The 22906-nt window shown below is 40.2% G+C and overlaps 1 protein-coding gene across 1 annotated transcript; it reads left to right on the top strand.

Moving 5' to 3' along the window:
• The first annotated feature begins 18166 nt into the window (after nucleotides 1–18166).
• LOC103699307 (uncharacterized) lies at nucleotides 18167–21002 on the top strand. Its single transcript, XM_008781342.5, has one exon. The coding sequence runs from the start codon at nucleotides 18970–18972 to the stop codon at nucleotides 20407–20409; it is 1440 nt and encodes a 479-aa protein (XP_008779564.3). The 5' UTR covers nucleotides 18167–18969; the 3' UTR covers nucleotides 20410–21002.
• The last annotated feature ends 1904 nt before the right edge of the window (nucleotides 21003–22906 follow it).

Genomic DNA, 22906 nt, shown 5'->3' with positions numbered 1-22906 from the left:
CCGTATCGAACATTCTCCACCAGAAAAGGGGCCTAGTGGGGGTTGCTACGCGGGTGAGGTCATCCTCACCCCCCTCTTTGCTTTTCCTAAGCAAAAAAAAAAAAAATCTAATCTAAATAAAGATGTCAAAATATTATCTCTAATCGCTCTTCTATGATAAATCTTCAAGTTGAGCTAATTCTTTGGATTTGTAAAAATAGTAAAAAATCGTATAAGGAGCTAGAGAATTTAATAAGTAATGAATATCTTAACTAGTAGTTCATATAATAAAATATAAATTATGATAAATCAATATAAAGATATAATTAATTTTATTTTAAAATATAGGTTCACTAAAATTCATATTTTTCAAATATTCGTATATGTAATTACGGATACAATCCGTTTTTTGTTCGGGTCCTAATTTTGGACTCAGATCCGTCCCGGTTGAAGATCGAGTCGGGTCCGAATACGATGTTATCACTTTCTTTGTGCTTTTGGAAAAGAATTTGGGCAAATCTAATTTGGTCAAATCATAATTATGAGGTGCTGGGTGACCCATAGTACCATGGGATCAAGCTAACAAAGCTCCTAAGAAACCCAAATCTCCTTCCTTTCTGCCCTGGAAACCCGCCATAAATTCACTTCAAAACGACCAATAGTACCACCACCCACACAAAAAAAAGAAGAAGCTCTCTTGCTTGTTATCACAAAGCAAACTCATTTCTTTGAGCTTTTGCTGGATTTTAGGTGGCTTTGTGCAGCCTTTATCCGATTTTTGTTTCTCTTTTTCTGTTTCCATTACCACCAACTCAGTGCTGTTAAAGCCACCTACTTAGCATCATTTCTGGTCCTTGGACAAGACACCTTCTTTCCAACTCAAACGAGCAGTCCTCTCTCTCTCTTTCTCTCTCTTCTGGGCCCAAGAGATTCCGAAGCAGAGCACAGCTGTGTGGAGCTCCTGTCTTCTTTTCTTCTTCTTCTTCTGGCACAAGAACATTTCTGAGATAGCTCCCATTCATTAAAGAAACCATCTTGGGTCTGCTTCTCTGGCTTTCTTGCTGCTATACCTGTCCCGAGTTAAACCAAATGCTTGAGAGCTCGGCGTTTGGGTTTCCTTTGGTTTTGCTCATTCTCTTCAGGTAGGTTCGGGTCGGGATCGGGTCTAGATTTAGTAAACCCAAAATAAACCCAAAAAATAATGAATCGGGTCGGGTCGGGTGCAGATTTAGTAAACCCAGACCCGACCTAGAAAATAGTTCGGGTCCAATTTTAGGATCCGATCTGGACTCGCAGGTCCTAATATTCGGATCAGGTCGGGTTTACGCGGGTCATGTCGGGTCGGGTTATGGGTCGATCCGACCCATTTGCAGTCTTATACGTAATCATAAATCCAATTCGAAACAAATTACATTCAACTCATCAGCCTTAGATTATGGCTATACTTAATACTTTGTGGCTAGGTTAGAAATAGAATCGCACTTATATCCTGTAGAGTGGACTAAAATACCATACTTATATCCGGCGGAGTGGGCCAGAATACCACACTTATATCTTACGGTATGAGCCAGAATACCACACTTATACAGTATGGTGGGGCCAGAAGAAGAATCAAAGAGCTTAATAATTATCGGAGTGCCAATGCATAACCCTTAATTAGTAGGGTTGAGAGTTTAAATTTGGTACATATCAAAGTTTTTTTAGAAAATAACATATATATTATAATCCAATAAATATAACAATAATCAAAAAAATATTACTCCGAGTTACATATCTATTATTCATTCAAAACACTATCTCATTAATTCATAAATCACATATAAATCAACTAACAATTTATTTGATATAAAAATAATATTATATAAATAAAAAACAGAAAAGATAAATCATTACTTACCTTGCAAATATAATCTAACTAATAGATCCAATTAATCTCGAAAATCTTTCTCAGAGCCCATATTCCAAAATTATACTATTCATTAGAATTTATTTATTATTATTTTAAAAATAAAAATTTTACATTCCAACATCCTCATAGGGCTGATCAAGCAAGAGTGCTCAACATCTGAGTCGGTCCAATTAAAGTGATTTCATCGAATCATATTCGGATTAGGGCACAGATGGTTCAACAGATATCGGAGGTGATCAAATTCAACAGTGTTTGGCATTGGCAAGGGCCAGAGTGGGGGCTGACACGTCACCCGACGATCTTGAATCAGGACCTTTCATCTAGCTAGATTCAGAAATTACTAAGAGTCGTACTTATAGATCCAATTAACTCTAGAGAGAGAAAGTTTAGATAGAGAGAAATAAGAGAGAAAAAGGATGGAAAAGAGAAAGAAAGAGAGAGACGAGAGAAAGAAAAGAAAGAAAATAAGAAAGAGAAATAAAGAGGAGGGAAGAAGAGAGAGAAATTCCTCTCTCTTCTCTCTTCATGAACGGGGAAGTTCCTTTTCTCCTTATTATTTTTCTTCCCCACTCCCCCCCTAGGACCAAAGTGTGGCAGCCACGGTGGCCTAGCTAGCCACCAGACGACGGCCATAGGCGGCCGCAACCCCCACTAAACCCGACGGCCGGTGGTGGTAGAATTGAAAGATGAAGACTGAAATAGGGCACCCCTATTTTGGACAATTTTCCGACAATTCGTTGGCTCAAATCCTGATGGTTCACTGCTAAAATACCTAGAGAGATAGAAGGAGACGAGGAGCACTTACTTTGGTTTTGTGAGGTGGTCTGACAGCTCCTTCTGGTGACAAATCGAGGAGCACTTATCTCGGTTCGGCTGGTGGCAGCACAATTAAAAGATGAAGACCGAAATAGAGCACTCCTGTTTTAGAGATTTTTTGGCGATTTGCTGGCTTAAATCATGATGGTTCATTACAAAAGTACCAGGAGAGAGAGAAGAAGACGAGGAGCACTTACCTCGCTTCAATGAGGCGATCTGGCAGTTCCTTTTGGCAATAGAGGAAGAAAATTCGAAAGAGGAGCTTGGATCAGTGGCTTAATCTTGGGTAAACTTGAAAGAGGAGAAAGAGGTCTTTAAATAGATAATCCTAGCCTTATCCGACCAGTCTTTGGATCATGATGAGCTTCCTAATCTCCGACGCAATTAGAGAGGAAGAAGAATCCTAGCCAGAATCTTCTTCCTTTCCTTCCTTACGTGCATCGCACATGAAACTTAGCCCAAAAATTAGCTGGGCCAGTCAAGTGGACTGGGCCCAGTCCACTGGGTTTCACAGTATGTATGTCCACCCATTTCATAGGTAAATGCTACATATGGGAAAATAACCTAACAACATAGAGAAACATAAGAACATGGGCAAGTTGGCTACTAGAAAGTCGACCAACTTTTTCCATGATATTTATCCACCAAAGAACGAGCCTCTTATCCAAAGTAAATTAATTTTTTATATATATATTTAACATCGGAGGGCGACCGATGCTTCATTATATATCTTCTTTTGGTGAGTGTTATAACATGCTAGTAGCTAGAGTCAATTTTTGATATGTTGATACCATTGGTTAACCTATCAAGTCATGAACATTGAGTATAAGAGTGCTACTTGATCCAATGTACACTTCCATCGTTTCACCTATCTAAGCATCAAACATGAAGATGCTCCTTTGGGAGCAATTCAACAATTCAATAATTTAGGCACAATTATGACAGTATTGAAATTTTATTGGATCATTTTTATTTATCCACAAATATACATTGTAGAAAATTTGAGATTTTTCATATTCGAGGTCTTTTTGCCGATCATACTAAGCAAAAAATTTTATCTTTTATCATTAGTATCAAGCAACCTTACATGCAATACATGGCATAAATACATGTATAATCAATCATTAAAAATATTCTACCGGTCCTAATATACTTTATTTTTGCATAAATAAATTAAACAACGCATAAATTAAACATATAGCATACAAAATAAGCATGTTTTTTCATGTAGGGCCTTGTTGTCCTCAGCTGTAACCGAAATTTAAAAACAGATCCTAAAGAAATATCTCTAGGTGCCTATCTATTACAGATTAGTCCCGTCTGGTCCAAATGAACCTGAAAATAGTTTAATCAAGTATTATGTAAATAGATATAGATTTAAACGGAAAATAGTCCCACATTAGTTTAATCAAGTCTGCTTTAAGCAATTATATCTGAACCATAATAAACCCGGTTCAATATGATTTGGCTTAGTCAATTGATTAATGGGTTATTGGGTCATCATGTCCAATCTAAAGACTTATATGGATGCAAACCCAGGAGGTTTATGGTACTAAACCCAAAACTTGAACCCATATCCCTTTTCTTCTTCCTCCCTTCAAGGAGCAAGCTGCTGGTGCGGTGGCACACCGTGAGTGATGATACCTCGAGAGGGCATGCCATCGGCTTGCCTGGGTGGTATACCGTAAGCGGACATTGCTGGTTGCCTAAACGGCCATGATGCCGCTAACCAATGTACCTCAGTGCATCCTCGACCGTCAACATCGGAGGGGGTCATGATGAAAGGACACTTAGGTTGTGGATCTGCCATTGTCCCTCTTCTTTTTTGCCTTTTTTTTTTTTTTTTTAATATCACAATTAGAAAACACGCGCCATCACTATACCGTATTTCCGGTTATTAATATGAAATTTGTGACCGGCACTTCCGTCACTGAATTGGTTACAATAATACACGTCACTAAATTCTCGGTGACAACGGTGATTTCCGTCACTAAACTCCATGACAGAACCGCCGTCACTAAGCCGTTACAAATTTCAGAATTAAATATTTAAGAAATTATATATTTTCCGTCACTAACCAGTCACTGAGTTAGTGGCGAAGGCAACTTGGTCACTGATTTTGTCACAGAATTCGATCACAAGTTTGGTCGCTGATCTGTCACAACCTTCAGTGATAGATTTAGTCGTCACAGACATGGTCACAAATTTTGTCACTATGACCTAGTGACAAGGTTATCGTCACTAATTTGTCACAACTCACTGAGTAAAATCAATTTTTAGTAACCAAAATTCTGTCACTAAGTTTATAGTTGCTCGTCACAATACTTGATAAACAATTCAGTAATCAAATTTGGTCACTGATCACATTCCAATAATCTGGTACATTTGGTACATTGATTAACTTATAATAATAATAATAATAATGATAATGACGATGATGATGATGATAATAATAATAATATCATTAATATCAAAGGCATTCAACATTATGCAAGTCATTTAACATGTTATTCAACATAGGCATCAACATGTCCTAAATCCATCAAAATCAAAGTCCAAAAGTATGTCATAGAGATCAACAGAGATTTCATTCCTCCTAGAAATGCAAAGACCTATCATCTAAAGCAAAAGCAATTATAATGAAGCATGATCAGCAGAACCAGAATCACCATTACTCCTCTGATCTGTATGCCTTGGTCCAAAGCCAATCTCTTTTCTTATCTTTTGAAGAATCTCTTCTTGCCATTTTTTCTTTTCATGCTCAAGAATACCTAGAAGGTCTTCACGCGTGTACAGCTCTGGAGCTTGACTTGTAAAGGTGTAAGAGGATGATGATTGCCTAATAATTCCAGTAAGATCCTCTAGGGGACTAAAGCCATAGACATGGCCATGAGTTGGAACATCAGTTGCCTCAAACCACAAGTCATAATCACGTGGTGGAGCATTTGAGGTGGAGGCATCATCATATTTTTTGGAGTATTCAGCTGAATACTTTGTCTGCCAGTTGATTTGAAAGAACAGAAAAACATTATGGTGGATCAAACAAGAGATAAACATGAGCAAGCTCAATAATATTTATAAATCATAAAAAAATTATACTTACCATAACAGCTTCACTTCTTTTATCCACATATCCTCCCATGCCTTGCTTTGTCTTATGCATCTGATTAAAAGATTCAACTATTATTGGCTCCCTACCGAACTTTATTTTCTACAAAAGAGAAAACAAAAAATTCATTAACATATAATGGGCTGATTTGAGATGATTGAACAATAATATGAAAATTATTATAGAAATCTAATTGAATAAAGATGTGTACCAGTCGTTCGTCATGATTGACAAATGCGATTGATCCTCCACAGTGTTTAGAGATGCTACCATTCTTCATGGTGTTTCTATATTTTTTATTGGCTTCTGATTTCTTCTACCATTCTGGAAAATCTAAATGTCAATTAGCTTATTCCAGTTTTCTCTAGAGATCCAAATAGGGGGTTTATCACGAGCTCTATTTAAATTTCCTTTTGATTCCACATGCTTTTGGCTTCTGACCCTCCCTAATGAGGTTGCCAATCGTCGCTGACAATGCTTATTCCAAACTTGATGCACATTGTCCTGGAAGAATTGTGTGTATCTCCTAACAATATATAGGTCACAAGTAATCAAACTTACTAATTGGCATGTGTAACAAGGGCAAAAGTTAATGATAAGAAATATAAATTAATTATATCACCGCAAACTTGTTCCACATTCTAACTTTAGCATGTGTAGAGACCTCCCTCCATGACAACCAAAGACCATTGAAAAATTGGCGCATGATAGCAATAGCTTTGTGACTGACCTCATAATTAAGAAACCTATAAATTTAAAAATATTCATTAGAAAATAAACTAAATACTTTAAATGCAACAAACACATAAATTCAAGTTAGTGATGGAAGAAAGTGATATTTTCATACATTCCTCTTGTGCACCTAACAATCACTTTTCCATTTGCATCAACAGGGGCTTTAAGGGTTGGCTCTCGGCCATTGCTTTGTCTTGGATCAGCCCCAAGTTCATCATTCATCTGATCCTCATTCATTGTATCCTCATGATTTTGCACTGCACCATTCATTTCATCATTTATTTCTTCATCTGTATCCACCTCTTCATCCATGTCCTCATCAGGGATGTAGTCATCATCATCATGACATTCATCGACACGCTCAGGCAACCTAGGAGGTTGAGGAGGAACTTGAGTAGCAGCCCATGATTGAGTAGCAGCCGGTACTAAAGCTGCTTTTCCATTACCTGTTAGTTTTCCTTTTCTTTTGACCATAGCTGCACAACAATAAAAAGTTATAGTTATTTTCCAATATGAATGTCAACAAATCCAATCAAAGTAAAGAGCAATCAGTGGACCTGTTGCTTTCCCTTTGCTCTTTCCCAAGTCTGCACAATTATAATTTCTAAGTCTAAAATTAGTTATTAACATTCATAAATATGCATGTTATATTTTAATCTTTCTCAGCCTCATGCTCCTCTTCCTCAGCTTGTTCATCTTCAAAATCTTCTTTTTCATCCTCAAAGTCCTCTTCCATTTGGTTAGCATTCAACTCAATTTTTGCTGCATCAATTTCTTCTGCATCTCTGTTAACACTAACCAAAATGTCGGGATCATCAAGCTCATCTGTCATCGAGATTGGGGTAGAAATCCTATGGTTTTTTTCTTGATAAAAATCAAGAAAATTTACTTCTGTCCCACTAGAAGGGAACCTACCTCTAGCTTTCGTCTTAATTACCGCCCACCACAATCTTCGTTTCTTCTTCTTACCTGGGTAACCAGTGTAGAACACCTGATGTGCTTGTTGAGCTAATACAATAGGATCATTGGTTGGAAATCTTAGTTTGTAATTGATCTCAACTAGGCCATGTTGAGGGTGCACTTTTATACCCTTATCCGTATCATACCAGTCACATTTGAATAACACTACTTTATTACCAACCCCAAAATAGTCTAACTCGATGATGTCAACCAACATCCCATAATAGTCAATCTCAAAGTCATTGTAACTGCTTTCCTTAATGCACACACCACAGTTGAAGGTTCTTTTATCCTTTCTATACTCTTTGGTGTGAAATCTGTACCCATTCACAAAGTAGCCCTTATAATATTTAACTTTATTCCCAGGGTCATATGATAGGTCCTTTAAGCGCCCATCAACATGATTTTTACTGTCATTAACCTAGCATGATAAAAATAATATCATAAAATCATTGAAAGAAATGATATATATATATATATATATATATATATATATATATATATATATATATATATATATATATATATATATATATGAATTGTGTACTCACATATGACCTAAACCAAGCCGGAAACTCCATTTCTCATTTCGCATCGTCTTTCCAAATCTATTTGGCTTATATTTGGACAAGATTGCTGGATATAATCATCAAAATACCTACAAGACAAAAGCTATAATCACATATGTTTTACTTAGTATGCATTTTCAAGCATGATTATAATTAAGTATTTGTGTAACTTACTTTCCAAAAGGTAGAACGTCCTCACAACTCAGAAGAACATATAATTCAGCAGCATTATACTCATGAGTAGTCAAATGCCTTCCAAAAGGTTTCCCAAAAGGCCGACCTTGATGAGTAAAAATGAACAGACAATTCAGGAGATCAAACTCCTGTTCATCATCATTATGGGAAACTTGATTTAACCTCGTTTGTATAGAAGGCTCAAATTAATGCGAACAGAAAGTTGATATTTCTTCTATGATGTAAGCCTCGACAATGGAACCTTCAATTGATGCTTGATTCTTTACCTTCTGCTTTAGATCATGCATAGGTCTATAAATAAGATTAATATGTTAATTTCTCAAATTTAATGGATTTAAAGAAGCTATTTAATGGATTTAAAGAAATTATTATGGTTATAGATTTTACCTTTCAAAAGGGTACATCCATCTGTACTGGACGGGGTCTCCGACCTTAGCTTCATAAGCTAGATGAACATGTAAGTGCTCCATTGAGTCAAAAAAATGCAGAAGGGAATATCTTCTCAAGTTTGGAGAGAGTTACCACAATATTTTTCTTAAAAACCTCTATATCTTGGACACGCAAAGTTGTGTTGCATAAATCTCTAAAGTAACAGCTTAATTTTGTCAATACATCCCACAATGCTGCTGGTAATACTTCACGGAATGCAATTGGAATCAATCTCAGTATGAAAACATGACAATCGTGACTTTTTAACCCGTAAAACTTATAATCATCCAAGTTAATACACTTCGATATGTTTGAAGCATATCCATCAGGGAGTCTTAATCCTTTCACCCACTCGCAGACCTCCATTGCTTAGTCTTTGGACAACACATAGGAAGCTGGAAGCTTAACTAGCTTTTCATTAACAAATTGAATCCTCAACTTAGGACGCTTGCAATACAACTCCAAATCTTACCTTGCTTTCACATTATCTTTAGTCTTCCTTTTTATATCCATGCAAGTGTAAAATATATTGAGAAACACATTTTGGACAATATGCATAACATCTAAATTGTGTTGAATAAGTAGTGTATGCCAATAGGGCAACTCCCAAAATATGCTCCTTTTCACCCAATTATGCTCTTTACCGAATCCAGGAATGATGTGCTTAGAAGTTTTTAAACCAAATGTTATATTAGGCAAGGCAGAGACCCTATTTTTCAACTCTTTACCAGGCAGTCGAGGAGGTGGGGGGTCTGTCTCTATTCTACCATTGAAGAAACTATCAACTTGGTATCTGTATGCATAGTCTATGGGCAAGAATTGACGGTGGCAGTCAAAAAAAGAAGTCTTCCCACCATGTTGTAGTGTAAAAGTTTTTGAGTTCTCCATACAATACAGGCATGCCAACTTCCTATGTGTACTCCATCCCGTAAGCATGCCATATGCAGAAAAATCATTGATAGTCCACAATAAAGCTATCTTCATTTGAAAATTCTCTTTTCTAGAAATGTCATAAGTGGTGACCCCTACTTTCCACAACATTTTAAGTTCATCAATCAAAGGCCTAAGCAAAACATCGATACTTTTGCCAGGGCTTTTAAGTTCAGAAATGACTAAAATTAGAAAAATGTAGGGTCGTTCCATACACATTGATGGTGGAAGATTGTAAACTGTTACGAAAATTGGCCAACAAGAATAAGGACGAGCTGATTGGCTAAAAGAGTTAAATCCATCCGTACATAACCCAAGTCTCACATTACGAGGCTCGGTAGAAAAGGATGGATGAATGCGGTCAAAGTGCTTCCAAGTCTCCCCACAAGCAGAATGTACTATCTCATTTGAATCACCTCCCTTCACATGCTATGACATATTTTCGGCCGTCTTGCTCGACATAAAAAGTCTCTGAAGTCATGGTGTTGTTGGATGATATCGCAAGCTTCTATAGGGAACATCTTTTCTCCTACCCCACCATCATTTCTTCTGAGTTTATATCGAGGATGACCACAAATAGTACACTCAATCAAATTCTCAGTTTTCTTATAGAATAGCATACAATTATTCTCACAAACATCAATGCTTGTATACTTCAACCCCAACTTCCAAAGCATCTTCTTTGATTGATAGAAATCAGGTGGTAGCTTCTCACTTTTCGGCAACATATTCTTCATTATTTTCATGATTCGATTATAGCAAGATATACTCATATTAAATTCAGACTTGCAATTTAATAATTGACTAATAGTAGATAACTTAGAGTATTTTTTACACCTTTTCCATAAAGGTACTTCTGCATCTTTCAACAAAGAATAAAAATCTGCAGCATCCTTGTTTGGCTCTTCCTCATGATTAGTTTCAGGTGCACTCCCCAAATGAAGTTCCTCTTCTGAACCCATAGCTCCTATCACCATGGTTCTATATTGCTGACCATGTTCATAACCAACATCCATTGATCTGGATGCATCTACTGCACTTGTACTTACAGGAGGAACTTCACCAAGTAACTCCCCATGTGCAAACTATGTTGAATACCCCAGTGTAAACCCTTTTCTCAACTGATGAACATTGACCGTATCACGGTCAAGAAATTTCTGGTTGTCACATCTTATACAAGGACATCTAATCTTATTACCACTATAATATTCTAACTGAGTAAATGCAAACTTAAGGAATCCTTTAACTCCATCGCAGAACTCAGCTCTTATGTAACTATTTTCACAAAGTTGGTGGTACATCCAGTTACGATAAATTAACATAGTTCCTCTAAAAATCAAATGACAATCAAGAAGAAAGTGAAAGAGATCTTATATATAAAATAAGCTGGACAGAAATCAACGTCTGCTTTCTGTATTTGCTCCCTGTATTTTCTTTCTGGTTCTTGCTATCAACTAAAGAAGACTGCTTCAGCTAAAGAAAAGACCCTAATCAAGAGAAAGACATCCAAGGCATCGGACTCATGAGTTATGAAGGCAAGTTAAAATTACCCAAACAGTTTAAAGCTAAAGCTAGGGATAAAATCCGTAGTGAGTTTAAGCTAACCTCAAAAAGCTTAACATTAGGTTTCGTCATATGGGATCCAAAAATATACTACTCTGTAAGCAAGTAGACGTAGGTCAGAATAGCCATTGTCTAGAGATTCTATCTCAAGTCTCCACTTTGAATAGTGGATTCGTGAGTGCCGGAACTGCATGGCTTATGAATATCGAAACAAGTAATCTATCTATGTATCTACATCGTATCGCTCCAATCTAAGATCCAGAAATCCATGAAGTCTGCACAAAAAAAAAAAATCAAGAACACGGATGTTTCTATCGCTAATCAACAATCTCAAACCCATCTACCAAGATCAAAAACCACCGCAGAGCAGTTCGAAACATATCACACGAGCCAACCAAAGCTAATCCAATTAAAGAACATAAAAAGACAACCATATAGGAGGAAAAAGAGGAAAAATACAAACCATGGGATTACCTTGTCACCTTCTAGGATCAAAGCGTCCAAGAAAACCAGATCCAAGTAAGAAGTCACGTAAACAAGAAATACAAAAAGATTACCATATTCAATCACACTTTGCAAGCAAAATCACCAAGAGAAGGAACGAAATATTCGGTTACATGGATTCAAAAGAAAAGAACGATGCTCAGATCTAAGGCATTAAAAGAAAGGAAACTTTTTGCGCGGATCAAAACTAGACGAAGCAAAAGCAGATGAAGAAACGAAATACAAATAGATTTAAACCTCCATGGAGAGATCAAACAGACAAAAAAAGAAAACCTTATAGGGATCGAGAGACGAGAAGAGGATCGTGGGAGGAAGCGGTGATCTTTCCTTCAGACGGGAGCGGGGAATATAAGAGCACGGGCAAAAGAGGCAATGGGTTTTCTGGAGAGCGATTGAGATTTGGGCTATCGAAGGAATTTGGGCGGGGCGGCGGGCACGCTTAGTTTTATTTTAGATTTTCCTCTTTTTACTTTTTTTTAAATTTATAATCACTCAAAAATAATATTTTTAATATTTTTGGAATTAAAAATTAAATTTGGTGATAGAAAGTTCTGTCAATAACCCATTACTGTCAAAAATAATTTTTTAAAAATTTATAAACACTTGGGTTACGATTTTTGTGACGGCTGAATTTGTCTCTATCTGGTTGCAATTTCGGTTATCAGTTTTCTAACAAATACCCCGTCACTACGGTAGTCACTAAGTTTTGGCGCCCATCCTACTCGCATATTCTGTGACCGATCTGTCACAAGTTCATACCACGGTGACCAAATTTTTGTCTGTCACTAATCCGTGACAAATAGTGACTGATAACGACCCATCACTAGTTTTCTGTCACTATACGCTTATTTTCTGGTAGTGTATTTTATTATTTTCTATTTTCAATTTTACTTAAGGCTCTTTCCACGAAGTCTGAAGATGGGTCCGGCTCCATTGATGCCAATGGCAAAGAGGGTAGTCATCATCGGCAGGCTGAGAACTGCTGATAGTTAATCTACTACCATGGATGCCTTGGCGTTGGAGAAGAGGCAGTGAGAAAGAGGGGAAATAATTATTCAAATAAAGAAAAGAGGCATAAAATAAAATTTAAGGCTACGATTTCCCTCCCTAAAAGCCTTGATGGTTCTTGTTGCTATCGAAACTGGGCTGAGGTCAGAGCACAACTCAGATGGCTTGAGGGTCAACTAGAGACGAGTTGAACAGGATGAACAAGGTGCGGGGGGGTGGATCTTCTCCGTGAGTGGTTTGCAAAAAGTCCGCTTGCCGGAGAGTTTCTGATGGGGACCCATTGATGCCTAAGTCAGAATCAAGAGGCAACAATATGGAAGGAAGAAAATTTCAGCAGAGTGAGGGCTATGTAAGAAATGTTGTGTACATACTACGTACCTTAGGTCCCGGAGTTGTTCTTCTTATATAAGGGAGCTATCTTTGTCGTTACCTGGGCCGACGTAGCATGCAATGATTGGCCAGACAACGGTCGTTCGCACAACCAAAGCGTGGGCGCTAGGCTGCGTAGGCAGCACGCGATAGGTGTGGTGTCGCCGCGACTGCGGGTTGCCAAGTCTGTCAGTTGTTAGGGCTGTTAATCAATGTCGACTCGTGCTGATTAACTCCTCAGCCGGGGCCGAGGTAGCTTACTTCAGTTGGTCTGCTACTCGGCCAGGCCCGAGGTTGTTCTTTTTAGCCTACATCCGAGATTAAAGGAAAGATCTGGTCCGAGGTCGAAACATCTAATATTTTTTCCATCACTTACCTCTATTTTCGAGGCCGAATGCATTCCGATTTGGGCGATGGAAGTCGAGCAGTCGTCTCGATTGAGGATGAGACCTTTGTCAGGGACATTAAATGCGTTGGATGGTCTTCCCAAAGCATCGCTGGATGGTCTCCCAAAGTATCGCCTGATGGTCTTCTCATTTAATAAACAGATCTAGACGAGTTGACCCATTCATGATCCAAACATATTTATATCATACCCAAACCTACTTAAAACGGATTGTTCGCGGGTTAGGTTGATTTGTCGGATTATAATTTGTCATCCCTGCCTCGAAGTCACCAAGACATTGATCTTAATTTCCTTTAGTGGAACCCCATGGCCTCCATGATTTCAAGCCTAATTAACCAACACCTCTTGTCACTCTGATGAACATTCCTACCCTATTAGACCACCTTAGCACTTTGCCTTACAATGACCCCTCCCCTTGTACCAATAACACACCAATGGGGGAGGCCGCCACTACCTTCTCACTTCAATCTAGCCTTCCTCAACCTCCATGAAGGGCCTTTGTAGAATATGTCCGATGTGAGCAGATCTATCACAGAGAGATTGGGGAGCTGTGGAGGCCTTCCTGGAGTATGGGAACTTCCCTCTTCTTTTTTGTCCCTTTATAACTAATGGTCATGTATAAAGTTTATGGACAATATTCTTTGTAAAATTTTTGTATCTTGGAAATTTTAAGGACTTCATTGAGATGTTTGGTTGTCAAAGGAGAAATGTTAAAAAACAAAATTGGCGGTCATTTATTAAAAATTTTCCATGTTTGCATAAAAATCTCATTTAAAGAAAATCATGTAAATAAACCAGAGTGGCCCCTATGAATCAACAACTATAAACGCCGCCAAATAATTGATCTTCTTTTAGTGAGATTTTTGGGTAACATTTGTTCATAATTATCCACTAACTTCAACATTTAATGTATCATTATCGACTACCAGAGATAAGATGGGCATTCTTATTTGTTTTAAATAGGAAAAATCAAGAATCATGTTCCATATGAGCTAACTTTTTTTTGTAACTTTTATCAATATAATGTCCAACAAAATTTAGCATAATGTGATAAGTAGGGTTAATTCAAATTTGGAATACTCTGCGGTTTTTGTTTTGAATTATAGAGGCCGTAGTGCTTGAATAGCTACCATATCACCCATCTCAGTGCCACATATTTTTAGCACCTCAATGCGATGGTGTCTAATCTCTAGTTAAGCGTAGCTGTTCGTTTTTTTTGAGATGACTGATATGGAGACTATCGAGGCACATAAGCCCTTTGTACTGCAAATCAGGACCATAAAGGGATTTAAACTCATTAATCCAACCCCCTATCGCATAACAATAAATTATCAATGACTTTAATGTTGACCAACAATTTATTAAACAAAGATGATTGATACCACTCTCAATGCCACCACCCGACCATTATTGTTGACTCTAGATTAAAAACTAAAGAAAACACTCCTCAAACAAATCTAATCATCATGCTCCAACTATGTGAACTATGTTTAGATACACCATTAGTTTCAGGCCACCTAGTTGTGCTTGATCGTTAAGCTTAAGGCCGAACTTTAGAGTGCCCAATACTAATCTCCATTAGTGGAGTACAGTCATCGCCCAATGGCAATCGACAGTCACCCTGAAATGCCATCTTGATAAGGCTGTCCTTTGGCTCCATATTCATTATTATAACTCCTCAAAACATAATCTACTGTTCACTGACATAATCTAACTTAGTGCTGCGTAATCATGAATTATTATACACATTTTCAACTCTTCCTCGACAAGGGGAGGAGAGAGAGAGAGAGAGAGAGAGAGAGAGAGAGAGGGTGGTCAATGCATGCTTCGATGGTTGGTTTGTCCTAATCGAAATGGTCCTCCACCATTACGTGCATGTGTATTCAGTGGATAAATATCGGGACGTCCAGCAACGAGAGGGTGACAAGTGTTGTCGGGCAAGCTCTGCAAGGGAATAGGAGACCGCCACGTGTCCGGCAGCATCTAGTGTGAGGCTGATATTTTCCCAGTACTTTAATGTTGGAAGTCCGATGATGATAACTATGATGAGCTGAGAGGGAGGCGCCCAGTGGCCCGCCGACACGTAGCCCTCCCCCACCGACTCCCTCTCCACCGGTTTGCGCTTGACCTTTTCCTGGCCCCGGTTCCGTTCGGGGGCCGCCGAAAGCGAGGGAAGAGGAGGAGGGCCGGCGCGCTGATGTTAGAACACTGAGAGGTATTTCAAACTTGCCGCGGAGAGATGGAGACTATTAGCTATATTTTTACTTGTGTACCTATCACTGAAGTGGACAAGGGAGGAAAAAAATAAAAAAGAAGTCAGAGAGAAACGAGAGGAAAGGAATGGAGAAGATGATGAGGCATGACATGCGTGGACAACAAATCAACAAATGATGTGGCGTCATGAGGACTTTACCACTTGATGATGGCTGGTGACAATTCTATCCATTTCTTGTGATGTATTGTGGCTCTGGTTTTAAGCTTTTGAGCTGTTTTTTTCTTTTAAGATGTACGGTTCTGCTGTTGCTCTAGTGCTAATCTGTAGCCCGTGAGTCTTACTTTCCTTCCAAGTGAAAGGTTAGTTTAGCTACATTTGCTTTAGCAAATCAGTAGGTACCATGTGTCCATATGAACTTGAAAGCTTAGCAAATTGTTGCAAGTGGTTCTTTTTTTTTTTTTTAACATCATTATCTTGCCTCGATTATTTGTGGGGAGACGGAGGTTCCATGAATAGTCTTGAAGAGCAAACTCCAAATAGGGTAGGATGAAGTTAGGAAATGGATGTCGTGAGAGGCCCTACCGACTACCTTTTCTTGGGGATAAACCAAAGGAGAGGTTTGCTGGAAAAAATTATCTATTAAAATGTTATAAATCTCTTTTATACGACTTTATTGTTTTATATTTAATATTTAATTAATTGCTTTCTACACACTAAATAAATAAATTAAGTTTTGATGTTATCTAGTTCGACTGACGCTATGAAAAACACTTTTTTTTAGAGTAGAATTCATCTTACCTAGGTGCAAACAAGTGATGATAGTCTACTCCTAAGATACAACAAACTGCTTCATGCTCTTTTTGAAGTGTAGTCTAACGAAGGAGAATCAAGTTCAAACCTGAACTAGCCAGATCCAGATGCATTAAAAATTAACAAATTTGATTGAAGCAATCTTTCTCAATCCTCTTATATGTGGACACAATTCTCTTCTCAAATGCTTAATGGGTGTACTTGAGTTCATTCACTTAGTACTCTCAATTCTCTTCTCTAATTTCGGTGTTATTCAGATAGAAGGGAATGTTGTTCTAATAGACGGAAAGTCTGATTCTTTTTCTATTTATAGATGTGAAAGGATGAATATGATTAGATGCTTAAGCATCCATTCGTTGAATGCATCCCTTCACATAATTCATCATTCATTCAGTGTTGTGTCCTTTTGGATTACCATCATATCATATGCATCTTTTCATAAAAATGCATCTCTTCATCTACAAAAGTCTTTTGAATGGTCTATTTACGAAGTATCTCTTTGGAATATCTTGTGAGAAGAGAAAGTGTTTCTATGCTTTTTTTTAAAAATACCATATGAGAAACAATTAGAGAAATGTCCATATAATTTTTATAGAATTTTAAGAGAGAAAAGAAAAATAAAGATAAACAACTAAATCTTATCTATTTAGAAAACTGAGTTATTTGGAAATCTAAAATAAGTTTTTATATTTAACTAGGTTTATGTTTAGATAGATATTCAATATGGAATTCTAAAATTCTCAATATTTTGAATTAAATATTTTATTCATAAACCAACAAGGTTCTATCACTGCCCTAGTCATGCATTTGTCACTTTTGCAATAGAGTCAGATTTTAATATATGTGAAGTTAGATAGCCCGTGCTTACATTGGTAAAGCAGTATTTTGTTTCACTTGGAATATTTCAAAGGATCTAATGATGGTCTATCTCTAATTTTAATATACACTACCATAATGCAAACTACTCAAACTTCATTCATGGTACTGAACATTGGTTCAAAATGAGAACTACCTTGTCAATGAACGAGACATTCTAAATATGCCTTTTGTTTAAAAGATACTAGCTTTTTTTTTTGCTAATAAGATACTAGCTTTTGCCATGTGCATTATACATGATATGTACAAAATTTGTGGAAACTTTAAACTAATCTTCTCTCTCTCTCTCTCTCTCTCTCTCTCTCTCTCTCTCTCTCTCTCTCTCTCTCTCTCTATATATATATATATATATATATATATATATATATATATATATATACACATACTTTTTGTTATTAAAACTCTTGCCACATTGGGAAATATATAAAGCGCCATTATTGTGCAATGACTTGAGCGATACCAAGTCTAGTCCTTCATAGTCCAAAATTTATGTAGATTGGTAGATAAATAGATATATATATAAAGATACAATTTCGATTCATCTGGCGCTCAAAAAGAAAAATAAAATACTACATTAGATTAATCGACGATGACAATATTAATATCTCCTCCCATATAATACCAACTATGAGCAATTGTATTAAATATAATTTAGAACAATTGTGCACAAAGCTGACCGCATCCTACTATGTGTCATGTGCATGGCATGTGCTGGCACTAGCCAATATAATTAATGTTAGCGTGTTGTATATAATAATTGTAGCCCATTTGATTAGGTCGGAAGAGATTGGAGTGCAAGCCAAGGAACACTACTCCAAGAAAATAACTAGGGCGGGAGAGAAATCAAGTCCGTGAGGAGGGGATAGCGACCAGGTGGACCAAACGTGACGGGTCCATGGATCAAACGCTGACTAAGATAAGAGGCACCACGCTTATTATTAATCTCGAGGTCCACGTGTAGGGAGGTAGAAGGAAGAAGAAGGAACATGGGATAAATGCGCGTGGGACCCGTATATTCCCACCCGCACCGACCAATCTCGGAGGCCGCAATATTTTTCCGCTCTCAGGACGCTCCACGCCGTGCCTTCCAGTATCTGCAACCCCTCCCCACCTCCCACTTTATAAACCATTTCGATCGGCTCTGAAATCAGATCCCAAGACCTCGGTGGCTGGCTCTCGCGCTCGGTAAGAGAAGCTCTCTTCCCTCGCCAAACGTTGGCTCCCCCAACCCCCCTTCTCCTCTACTCTCCCCGCCGGCCGCCCGCCGGACCGCCCGCCCGCCCGCTCCTTTTCTTTTTTCTCTCTTCTCATGCTTGTTCTGTTTTTCTTATGGGTTCTGTTGTTATGATGGATGGCTTTGAGTGAGCTAGTTTTCGTGGTTCTTTTCTTGTGATTTTAATGTTTTTTTTTTTTTGATTAGTAGTAAGAGTGTTGGGGGCTTCATTTGAAAACCAGAATTCGGCTCTTTTTGCGTCCGATTTTGATCTGGTTTTTTTAGATTCTTCAGTTAACCTATTAGATATCGGTTTTAGAGCGGGCGGGCAGGCGGGCGGGGGGGGTGCCTTTTTATTGGTATTGGGGGAAGCCATGGAAGGGTCGGGAAAGAGCGGCGGGAGGTCGGAAAAAGGGGTCGGCGGCAGTGGTGGGAGGAGACAGAAAGGGAAGGGTGCGAGGGGCCTGAAGTCACTGATGATGCCGGAGGGAGAAGCGCAGCAGTGGACGCCGGTTTTTGAGGAGGCGTCGGCTGCACCCCTCCGGCCTCTCAAGAAGATCAGGAGCCCGGATCGACTCCAATACTCTCCTTCCTCCAGTAATTCCAATCCCTCCATTTCCTCTTCCTCGAGCTCCAGTCTCCCTCTCCCCACTCCTACCGGCGCGACAACCCCGGCATCTCTTCCTCCTCTCTCTTCCCGGCATGTATTTCCCTTCGCCTGCGACAATTCGCAGCCAATATTGGACACAACTCTTCTTCCTCTTTTCGTTTCCCATCAGTACCAGCAGCCACAGCAGCAGATGCTTTCGTTTGCTCACAACAATCCCTGCCAGATGGGAGCTTATCCTCCTCCTTCATTCTTCGCCGGCGCCGGGGCCGGGGCCGGGGCCGGGGCCCAGCAGCTCCTCCAGTACATGAGCGAGGCCCTGAACCTGAGCCCCCGTGGCCGCACCATGATGATGAACCGTCTGGCGGGACAGCCCGGGAGGGGCTCGCCTCCGTATTCCGCCCTTTTCCGGAATCAGATGCTGCCGGCCACCTCCAGCCCCACCAAGCTGTACCGCGGGGTCAGGCAGCGCCACTGGGGGAAGTGGGTGGCGGAGATTCGCCTCCCCCGCAACCGCACCCGCCTTTGGCTCGGTACCTTCGACACCGCTGAGGACGCCGCCCTCGCCTACGACCGCGAGGCCTTCAGGCTCAGGGGCGAGAATGCCAGGCTCAATTTCCCCAACCTCTTTCTCGGTCACGGGCGCGCCGGCGGCAGTAGTAGCAGGGATGGGGCTTCTTGCTCTTCCTCCTCATCCTCTGCTCCTGCCACCCCCGACCAAGTTCAAGCACAAACCCAGCACCACCAGCAACAGCCTGACAGCAATCGCAGCGACACCCACCTGCAATCCCCTTCCATGCCGGTCGTTTCTGCTGAGGCAGCTCCGGTGAGCGCGGAGGTCAGCTGGAGCATGCCCGACGATTGCCCATCGGGTTCATGCGACCCTCCGCCGCCGCCGCCGCCGCCGCTCGGATCGATGGCAGCCATGCCACAGTGCTCGGCGCCTGAATTGGTGTGGGGGGAGGCTGAGGAGGCCTGGTTCAGCACCTGGGGTCCAGGGAGCTCCGTGTGGGACGACGTCGACGGGGCGAACAGACTTCTCCTCCAATCCCGCCTCACCACCATCGCCGAGTCGGAGATGGATACCTCCAATGCCTCAGAATCAGCGCAACCACCAGCAGCAACAATGGCATGCCAGGATTTCACCACCACATCTCTTCCTGATCCTTCTCACCCTCCTCCCATGTTCATGTGGAAGGACTCCTAACTGGCCCTCCCTCTGTTTCCATTCCTCCCTGCATCTTCCTGCACAGCATTTTTAGAGGAACTTAGAGCATGCTTCCATACTCATCATCCCATTTAGCTAGGCTAGTTCACTGGTTGCAGATTTTTATAAGGCAGCCCGTGAAATTAGGAATCCTCTTATCTGCATGTTTCTAGCTACACTTTTGTCCATGAACCCTGTTTTGGCTGCATATTTTTTCAGGCCATACCCTTGCAGGGTTACAAGTTCTCTCGCTGTCCCAAGGTCTCTCATTCTGTTCCCCTTTTTTTGGGCTTGAGAAACCTAAAGCCTTTTATACATCATGTTCTAGCCTTCCTTGATCCTTTATGAATCTTCTATCTTGATTCATCTCCTTTACTTTTCCCGGTTCATGGCATTTGGTACCTAGAGCTAGAGATGGTAGTTTTATGTATGTAAGAGAAGGAGTTCTAATGGTTAGATAGGAATGACAAGGAGACAGTTTTGTGATCTCCTTCTCCTCCTATCTGTATAGGGTTTGATGATGTTGCTGCTTATGTTTGCACATTTGTGAATTGAATAATGACGCAATAAAGTTCGCATTTTCTTTTTATGAATTCTGGTTTTCCAAAATGATCATCACTTGTTTGCCTGGAAACTGGAAGATAAGTATGCTTGGATCAAAAAGGCATCTTTGGCCTTTACTAATTAAATTGAGGTGGTCTCAATCAATCATCATGCCCTCTGTGGTGTTCTCAAGCCTTTATTTTTAGGTGGATGGAAGGGAGCTCAACTGTTCAACTTTCAACAGAGAAAATTCAAGGCATTAATTTGGAAGACTAGGTGGATGCTGGCCACTGCCGGCCTTCAGAGGTCATTGCAGCTTCTGGTGGATACTTGCATAAATCAAGACTGAAATTAGAAGTCAAATGACTTTAGAAGAGGAAGGTCAGATGACTGCCTCAAGTTTCACACTGAGGGAGGTCTCTTTCTAATTCAAATTACTCATGGATGGACATAAAAATTTATAAAATCAATTTGTTGATTTATTTGGTTGGCATCTCTTTTTCTAAAGCGTGTTCTTTTAGAGGCTGGTCCCCATAAAACTTTGAATCTTGAAAGCTTTTTGCGTAGCAGCAAGGCAATTCCAAGAGATTATGTCTTTTCCTCTCAGTCTTTTGGGAATATGGAATAGTTTCAAGGCGCAAGATTTGAGAGTTGCGGATTTAACTGGCTCAAATCCGTCCAACGATGCCGTACACAAATTTTGTTTGGGGCCTGCAAGTATAAACTTCGATTTGGACAGGATGTGAAATAATGGAGTAGCCCAAAAATTTCTTTTTTTTTTTTTTTTTTTGTACAACAGCACCTCACCCTACTCTAGTGTAGGACCTGCCAATAGGATCAGAGACTAGAACCTGGCTCAGAAGCGAGGGAGGAGCCTTCTGGTGCGGCCAAAGTATCTCTCCAGAGTACTTTGCAGTGTAAGATACAACCTAATCTGCCGTCCTGTTTGCTTTCCGGTACATATGCCCTATCTGAAATATGCTGCAATCTCTCAGTATCAACCTGATGTGGCACAGTAGAGGACTGCCATTCCCCCTCCATCTCTCCTCCTGTATCAAATCAATCACTATGGTCGAGTCACCCTCCAAGATAATGTGCTCGGCCCCTAACCTTCGTCTCGCATAGGAGACCCTCTTCCATGCTGCCCTAAGCTCCATCCTTGTAGCTGAGAGACCATCAATCCGTTGCCTACCAGGCAATCAGCTGTGAGTCATGGACTCTGATAACAAAACCTACACCGCCCCCACCACCAACTTCTGGGCTGCTACCATCGAAATTCACCTTTAGATAGCTGGAGGGTGGGGACTCCCAAGAGATAAGGAGAAACCTGGACGCTGAAGCTAACGTTAAAGCTGCCGAGCAGGGGTCCCAGATGTTCCTTGCCATCCTAAATGAACTCGGTGGGGTAGCTCTGATGATCTCAGCCTTCTGGATGCGGGCCCTCTTAATAATATGCTACGAAGGTTCCCGTCTATTATTGAAATTCCTAGCATTTCTTTCCAACCATATATGATATACCATATAGGCCAGTCGAATCCTCCACTCGAACGTCCGCAGTCGCCGCAGCGCTCCCCTCAACCGAAGTATAAAGTCATCTACATATTGGCTAACTTGCCCCTGAAACAATACCACACAACTCCAAATCTATACTGCTCGATCACAACCAAGCAGCACATGAGTGACGGATTCCTCCCCTTCCGAGCACCCGACGCAGCTCAAATTGATCCCCATGCCCCTCCCGGCCAACACGCCCCTCGTGGGTAAACAGCCTCAGGCCACTTTCCAAAGAAACATGGTCACCCGAGGGTGAATGTGCAGTCTCTAGACCCACCTCCCATCCACCTGCCTCACTGCCTCCCCCCATAGCCTCCCGAATGTCCGTGATACGTACTCTGGGCTTGCCTGTAGCTGCCCATACCAACCTATCTGCCCAAAAATTTCTTAATACTCATGA

Source organism: Phoenix dactylifera, chromosome 3 (genome assembly GCF_051530095.1).
Source record: "Phoenix dactylifera cultivar Ajwa chromosome 3, Ajwa_hap1_PhDact_Kaust_v1.1, whole genome shotgun sequence".
Lineage (NCBI taxonomy): Eukaryota > Viridiplantae > Streptophyta > Magnoliopsida > Arecales > Arecaceae > Phoenix > Phoenix dactylifera.
The sequence above is the reverse complement of the archived record's forward strand: the minus strand, read 5'-3'. Positions and strand labels throughout refer to the sequence as shown.

What these genes read in the sequence shown, in the direction of transcription:
- LOC103699307 (XM_008781342.5), top strand. Translation starts at nt 18,970, where the DNA reads ATGGAAGGGTCGGGAAAGAGCGGCGGGAGGTCGGAAAAAGGGGTCGGC.